The sequence below is a fragment of the Olea europaea genome, unplaced genomic scaffold (assembly GCF_002742605.1).
Source record: "Olea europaea var. sylvestris unplaced genomic scaffold, O_europaea_v1 scaffold2757, whole genome shotgun sequence".
NCBI lineage: Eukaryota > Viridiplantae > Streptophyta > Magnoliopsida > Lamiales > Oleaceae > Olea > Olea europaea.
The window spans coordinates 65,721-73,905 of record NW_019246016.1 but is presented as its reverse complement, the minus strand read 5'-3'; the positions used below and the strand labels follow the sequence as shown (position 1 = coordinate 73,905).

Below are 8,185 nucleotides of genomic sequence, written 5' to 3'. Positions count from 1 at the left end.
AAAGGAGCATGAATTGTGTACAGGAGACTCTAAACAAAGGAAATTTTCTGCTGGATTTTTGGGCTTTTAATTTTTTTTTTTTTTAGGTCCCTCAAATTTTGAGTCCCTAGGTTATAGCTTAGGTGGCTTTGGACCAGGGTCGGGCCTCAGAAGCAAGAGGTTTGGCTCCTTCGGGACAGTTTGAAGTGGGGGTTTTGAGATTGGTTTGCCCGTCTATGGGAAATTGAAAAGGATGACTACTGGGGATGTATCACAAATTGTGCTTCTGAGGGTAATCTTCACGGCATCCTTGTTGGGTACGTATTATTTGACTTTGTATCTACGAGGACGAGGCTATAATTTCAGTAACAGAGGCTTCTTTGATCAAATAGGAGGTTGTTTTAACAATGATCACAGTTCATAACTTAATTATACAGGAGAGAAGTGCTTCCTGATGGAATTTTGTATGCACCGAAAGAATCACATTACTCTGTCTTCAAATCAGCAAGAATGTACAGAATGGAATGTGTAAAAGTTGCCACTTTGGTCACAGGAGAGATAGATTGCATGGATTTTAAAACTAGATGCTTACCAACAAAGATAAACCAGCAATCATCAATGTCAACATAGGTATCTCTCTCTCTCTCTCTCTCTCTCTCTCTCTCTCTCTCATGAGTGTGATTGTGTGCCTGCTAGCCTGCAAGTATGTTGAGACAAGTATCATATTCTAAATTTCGTCAATTTTTTGCAAATTGCAGGAACTACAGTTAAAAGGGGCTGTTGATGATCTCGATCTGTCATACAGACCCTTGAAGAATGTGGATTCTCACATTATAATTTCTAAATTCACTGTGATGGCGCTCTTTTTGTTCTCATGATGCCATTTGTCAAAAGGTTAAGCAATTTGCTTGAATTCAAATCATTTTTGTCTTTCCTACTGTATACCTTGCACGGTTGAAATTACAAGTTTAATATTTGATTTTTATGCATGTACGTATACATGAGGTGTTTATGAAAGTGCCTTAATGGATCAAAGGGACATAGAGAAAAGATGTGAGGATGAACTGTACATAAATAGAAGTTGTTGAAGAATCGACCTCCAATTGATGGATTTTCCGGGCTCAGTATACCAATCTCAACCTTCAACACCCAAGCAAATCGCGGCTCAAACCTCCAACTTCTTTCCACACTCCGGTTGCTTTACTTTATACCCATTAAGGACACAAAATGGATGGTGTTTTCAGCCACAAAGGCTGGAGAAGAGGAAGAAGAAAACCGGCCAAGCAAGAGCAAGGTAAAAGGCAAAGAGTTGTTTTTCCAAAGACAAAGGCAAACACTCGTGAGTTGTAGAAGACCAAAGGGGGCTAGCTTATATAGTTTAGGTTAGGTCAAAGTTGTGAGGCCAAGCCCAATACAAAATACCGGTAAGTGGGCCAACAATATAAGTCATCCAATGAGTGTAGAAGTCAGGTCATAAGCAACACTAATTAATTAGGTTGCTTCCAATGGTCCAAATAGTTTTAGGGTTGGGTCCTCAATCTTGGGTGTCGATAATTAATTTCCCGTCCCTTGCCCTTCATCTTACCACTTTCATCACTCGAGTCACTACTCGAATCACCACTATTTTGAGTTTTACTCAAATTCATTTGCTTAAACTTCATCCTACTCCTTATCATGTGTAACTCACTTATCCAACATTGGTTTAATATCATCGTCCGGGATTATTGGGTATCAAAAAACCCAACAGAAGCAATTCTAAAGTGATGCACCGTAGATTGGAAATGTGGTTGTCATGATTATTTAAATGATCAAGGAGATGATCCAGCAGAGGCATGTGGTTTTGGGGGCTGACTGTTAAACAATGTAAGAAGTAAATCTTTCTGTTCTATTGATCCTAGACACTTCATTTGGGGTTATTTCTAGTTTTTTGGAACTGGCAAGAGGTAAAGCGTGACTATTCTACTGTCTACGGCTGGTAAGGACTGGAAAGAAAGGTTATAGACTGACTTCTTGTCCTGCTAATAAGAGTATGGAAGTGCAATTTATTGTTATCTGTTTGCTATAACCTTTACCTTTCTACTTCTTCTACCCCTAAAAATCATCTTTTAGTCCACTGATTATATGGTTTTACTAAAATTACTGAGAATTCTGCTTTATCACTATCTTCTTTTCCTCAGCAGTCGTTTTTCTATGCAGGCACGAAGGTTAGTTTCCAGAAGCCCATCGGTAGTTTGAATGTTTCTGGCCATAAGTTTGTGGGATGTCCAATGCCATGTGGTGTGCAGATATACTCCAATCTTTTTGTGATAGACCTTGAACAGGAAAGGGTACAAGGGATTCCAGAAGGAAGTCCAAAAGTGCCGTAGGAATGCTTATTATTTGAAAGGTCGTCATAGGGAAGCACGAATTAGTGCAATGCTCAATGAACTGAGCAGTACAGTTGTGTTTGAGTGACCTCATGATGAGGAGTTTGAACGCTGTTGGCAGCTCGATTGTGAGGGAAATATGGCACATATTGTTGTGAAGCCGGATGTCACCATTGAGAAGCTGGATTACTTTTTGAGTGAATTAGTTCAAGGACGATCAATCTGGTATAGAGATGAGAAAGTTCAGCCTCCTTGCCTTGCAGAAGATGTCGGTATAAATAACTGTTCTTGTGCTCTTCACAAGTAGTTTGTCTATTAGCTTGAGGTTCTTTGAGACCCTCATTGTTGGTCTGTAGCAAAACTTTTCTAAGTTTTCTTAGAGAAGATCATCCCTTTGATTTGTTATAGAAAACAAATTGAAAATTCAAATCACACTTTTAGATTTTACTGCTCCTTTGTGCATTTTATTTTGCTGATGGTATTGTTCCAAGTGGTTTAGTAAAGAAAATCAAGTTAAAACAGAAAAGTAAAATAAAAAGTAATTACTGAATAATCCTGCCTAAGAGGATTATTTGCCTGATTGTACTCAAAGATTCTAAACAAAAATGAGCTTTGGTACTCATGGAAATTTCACGCGAAAACGGTTCTTTATTCAGGAGTTGTACATTATTATCATGTAATGGATCAAATAAATCACAGGATTATGAATTGCTTCTTCATATGCTTTTTCCTCGTGTACATTGCTTTCGTCCTTGTAGGCAGGATTGCTCTAAACACGTTCGACTATGATAGGGTACTTGTTCTTGGGCATCCTGACTAATGTTGGCTGGACAGAATCATCTTTCTCTAATGGCTTCCACCTGCAATGAAGAAACACAAGGAGTGATCTAGCGTAAAAGAAATTCGAATATTTGATAGTTGTGAAGTGTATGAAACAAGCTCTTATTCTAGTCTTACTTGTATCTGCACATCAAGTGATGGATGAAAACAGAAATTTCCAGCTTGGCCAAGTTGATTCCAGGACACATACGGGGTCCACTACCAAACCCGAGGAAGCTATAAGGTTTAATAGGATCCTGAAATATCGAAGAACCATTTCTTATTAAGCAAAGAGAAGGATGAAAGAATTACCCTTACTCATGTCCATGGAGAAGCTTACAGAAAATCTGGATGGATCAAACTTATGTGGATTAGGAAAAAACTCGGGGTCGTGATGGATAGACACAACATCCAAGTTCACAGACCAATCTTTTTGAATTTTATACCCTAAAAAGTTCATAAGAATTTAGTTTAATATCAAAACATCTTTGAATATTTGTCTAGGATGTCCAGTTGGCAAGAACTTTACCATCAATATCGAAGTCCTGCGCTGCTTTTCTTGAAAACCAAGGTAGGATTGTGGCTCTTCGAAGAGTTTCATTAATCACCTATTAGTTTAAGGACCAGATAATTCAGTTGATAAACTTGAAAAACTCCGTAAAACTATAAAATAATGAGTGATTGGGATGCTACTAACTTTGTTGGTGTACGGCATATTGTTAACTTCTGACCAGGTAAGACTTGATCCGTTCTCTCTGTTACGTTGAATAGTAAGATGTTCTTCCTGCAAAACCCATATATGATTTCATCTGTAGCATTTATGAAAAATAATGGATGAAATTCTAGAAGTGTGAAGAATTTTTACTCTTAGATGTTCTAATGCAACAGGGTTTTCTTCAAGAAATTTAATAAGCCACGTCAAAGCAGCTGTAGTGGTATCATGACCAGCAACCAGTAGGGACAATATATTGTCCTTCAGTTGTGCATCTGTGAGTTTATCATCATCTTCTCCTTCTGAGACTTCTTTACTATGCTTCTTTAGAAGAGATTCAAGGAAATCTTGTTTGAAGGTTTCACCCTTTCTTCGATGGGCAATAGTCGAGTCAAACATGGCATACATTCGATCACGAGCCTATCAGGATGAAAGAAAATATCAGTACATTTTCTGAATCCATCTCCCTAAGATTATGCCCTGTTCTGTTTAATTACATGCGTCAAAAATAAAATGATACCTTGATACCACGATAGAAGGCAGTTCCCGGGATTTTAAATGGCAATGAGGCAAAACAGGAAGAAATAATTTTGAAATTAGCTCGGAACTTCTCCTGCTCCTCACCAGCTGGCTCTAAACTCATTATCATGTTGCCTATCACCTTTAGTGTGAACTGCAAAAGTTTTTATATGTTGAGAAATAGCTGTAAAGAATACTTATTCTTATCTAATATACATTTTTTTTATAACAGGTTTCGAAACTCAACTGTGGAAGCCTCTTCAAGAACTAATACTTTTCTTCCACTCCATTGATCCAACATCTCTACTGCCAAATTGTTGATAAACGGGAAATACTTTTTTAGGCCATCAACCGAAAGGGGGTCTGCAATCAGTCGGCGAAGTCTCTTGTGCGCTTCTCCCGTCTGTTGAAGCAAGCTTGTTGGCCCAAGGACCTGCTTTCCTGTGTAAAAGAGATTCAAGCTCACTAGCCCGTCTTTACCTGTTAACAATATCTTGCTAGCTTCTCTCCCTGTCATGAAGATTGTATATCTTCCCAATACATAGCTCTTAAACACCTTTCCATACCTAAAACAGATGACAAACATTGAGATCAAGGTAAATTACTTTTTAACTTATAATTAGCTAATAATTTGGTTTTTTGATTTTTACTTTTGTTGTCTCTTGTACATGAAACTAAATATGCCTGCAGGACTTGAGAACTCGGAGATGAATGAGAAACTTTCTCCCACAATAGGCCAACCTAAACTGCCCGGAATTCTTTCCATTGCCTTCGGAGAACCCCATATTCGGAGCAATAAAGCTGAAAACACGAAAAGCAATACAAGTGCTACGAGCATTATCGACATAACTAACTCGGCCCGTAATTCTCAAACCGAAGAAGTTGATTTGAGCAAGTGTAGCCGTGTAGGGATTGTGTCTTATAATTACATTCACTAATACTTATATCACATAAATATAACAGCATTTCTTAACTTTTATGTCGACCTACCGACCAGCATATTCTATGGCGAATAGAGACAGACAAACTTTCTTGTTGAAGATTACGAGGTTCATAAATTCTTTTTTTGTTCTATATTTATGGAAGCTTGCCTCCTTGTTCTATGTGTTGTGAATGCTTTGTTTTTCTTGTTGGACCTGTGGAAGATCAGATATCTTTTTGCTTTGTGACAGTGATCTTTTGTTTGCCGACCAAAGTACCAAGTTAATCCTCAATCTGATTTGTTTCTTTCTTGTAGCTATGTATATTCTTGTATATGGTGAGCTAGTTTTGCATTGGAGCAAGTGATAATTCTTATAGGTCTTCTTGTTTTTGTAAACGATACAAGAGTATGTTCAAAATAACGGGAACATCTCCTAAGTGAAAGAAAAGTTAAAAGAACCCTTGGATATGGTAGGACTAAATGTAACCAGACGGGATTGGAGAAAAGAGAAGTGCATAACATATGTACATTATCCCGCCTATTTAAATTATTATAATATCTTGTATAGTAATCGCAAAATGTTACACAAATAGACACATGTTACATAAAATTATTAACATGTAAGTAACATATGAGAACTAAATAAATTAACTTAGAACTTTAACTGAAAAGAAAAATCAACACTCTACCTAATTCAGTGACAGGTTGAAAATTGGCAGTCATCATACAAAAGATATAAAATTCTTACTTCGAAATAACAAACATAAAATAGGTAGCAATGTGGAAGTTATTAATTATGATATATTATAAAGTTTAGAAAGATTCAGATGCATGACATTCGGCTAAATATCATATACTTTCACTTAGTGTCAATTGAGTAACTGTAATTCAATTCTGTTAACTTGAGTAGTTACACTTTAGTTTGACTTCAGCCGATTAACCCTATCCAACGGTTGCATTGTCGACCTCTTTTGTGGAAAATTTTCTTGGTAGATTGTTTGCTGTGCACTCAAATGACCAGTAAGTTTCAAGTTCAGATGCATTTGCAAAGACTCTCCACATACTAAAACAAATGCAATACTTCAACAAAGCCTGGGTTTATTGGAAAGAATCGAGCAGACTCATCCTTCCTTGCGCACGTTGAAGTCAATGAGCATTATCTTATCATTTCAATCCTACAAAGGAACTACAGAAGCAATTGGGAAGATGGAGACATATTTTCAGGAAACAAATTTGGCACAAATGAGTTCGATATACTTGTTAGATTTTTAATGTATTGACAATTCTTTAGACCAAAGGACTAATATGAAAAGTTGTAAAAGTCAATGAGTCGGTTAAAATATTATATAGATGAATTAGGTAAGTTAGGTTTCGAGTTTGGAATAAAACAGAAAGAGCTGTCAGATTTACCCTAACATATCGCTCATCTGATACTAGAGCGGAAAATACAAAAACCTTATCGTCCATCTGGCGCTTGAGCAACGATGTTACGCACAAAACCCTAGTTCACGTTTTTCAAGAGTTTTAACCAACCCATGCTACCTAAATGCCTCCTACTACATATACCAAACCCCTGACATGAATTTGGTGTGGTTGTTCATTATAATTCTCCCACATATCATCCTTCAAAGATTCAGGGGCATATTCAAGCATTTGATTTATCTGTTGATTATTGAATTCATACGACCACATATTTGAGAAAAACCTCAAATTCATATAATCAAAAACACCCACTTCCTATATATATACAAAAAGGTACTTTCTCAAAAGCTTTCAAAGGTTGCTGAAAATTGAGGGAAGATGGACCAAAGCACAATAAAAGAACAAGAACAAAGTGTTTTTGGTGATTAACAGGAACTAAGCAATTCCTAAAGATCGGGAATTGGTATGTGTGAAGCACACTCGGGCGGATCTTGGAGATCGCGGGAAGTAGATCGACGAGTCTATTAAATTTTTTTAGATTGGATCGTACTATAAGTTTAACATTGTCTATTATAGAGGTTACTGTCTTGGTCCTGAAGTTTTTACCCCGTTGAGTTTTCTCTGTCAACAATTATTGTGTTCTTTATTTCTTTCATATTGCAAATTGTGGCACTTCAACATAAGATAATTTGACTTGTTTGATTAATCATCTAGAAACAATTAAAAAATGACTTTTTGCTTTTAATTGTATAATTCCACACATTTGATCAAAATAAATTGGATAAATAGAAGGATATAAGAGCATTTTGTAACTTTTCAATGCTGCTTCGAGCATTTTGTACACAGCGGCAAATGAAAAAAGGAAGTTCTGTCTTCAACAAGCTGCATCCTCAATTTTCTCCCGACTCCGAGACCATGAATATTTTGCTTTTAGTGATACTATGTGACTTTTTATGAAGAAATGGAACCTCTTATGATACTTTTTGAGGGAGTGGGGGAATTGTTAAATATTTATACAATAAATAATATGTGAAAGAAATAACTAATTTAGATAAAGTGTTCAATTGGTGGAAAATGTGGAATTTGTGTGGGAGGTTGGGAGTGTTCGGGACACATCTCAGGCAATAATTAAAAAGTTTTTGATTGGGTCTTGGGCTTCCTTCATTAAAATAATATATGCTTTTATTTTAATCATTTTCAAAATTATTTAATTGGTCAAATTAGCCACTATAATATGATAATTTTTCAACCACCCATTATTAATGAGCCATTACCAATAAGCCATTAAATGTTGCAAATATTTCTGGATCATGGTAGAGATGGTTATATCTATTTTGCCTGTATAAACACACATTTGGTTTTGGAAAAATTACTACACAAGCTGTTTATTTGTCCTAAGAATGATTGTCTACAAACGGTAGGGAATTTCACTTTAGTTTTAGGACA

At 36.4% G+C, this 8,185-nt stretch overlaps 1 protein-coding gene across 1 annotated transcript; it reads right to left on the bottom strand.

The window, feature by feature from the left end:
* Positions 1-2,882: 2,882 nt before the first annotated feature.
* Positions 2,883-5,398, bottom strand: LOC111383781 (abscisic acid 8'-hydroxylase 3-like). Its single transcript, XM_023007933.1, has 9 exons — positions 5,046-5,398; positions 4,643-4,961; positions 4,397-4,549; positions 4,030-4,296; positions 3,862-3,948; positions 3,694-3,772; positions 3,505-3,611; positions 3,303-3,421; positions 2,883-3,205 (listed from the first exon to the last, which is right to left on the bottom strand). Exons 1-9 carry the CDS (start codon positions 5,240-5,242, stop codon positions 3,115-3,117), a joined length of 1,419 nt encoding a protein of 472 aa, XP_022863701.1. The 5' UTR covers positions 5,243-5,398; the 3' UTR covers positions 2,883-3,114.
* Positions 5,399-8,185: the final 2,787 nt, after the last annotated feature.

What these genes read in the sequence shown, in the direction of transcription:
- LOC111383781 (XM_023007933.1), bottom strand. Translation starts at nt 5,242, where the DNA reads ATGTCGATAATGCTCGTAGCACTTGTATTGCTTTTCGTGTTTTCAGCT. An exon ending in TTCTTGAAGAGGCTTCCACA is followed by an intron (nt 4,550 to 4,642) that starts GTTGAGTTTCGA and finishes AAACTTTTGCAG; the next exon opens with TTCACACTAAAGGTGATAGG. An exon ending in GCAGGACTTCGATATTGATG is followed by an intron (nt 3,612 to 3,693) that starts GTAAAGTTCTTG and finishes TGAACTTTTTAG; the next exon opens with GGTATAAAATTCAAAAAGAT.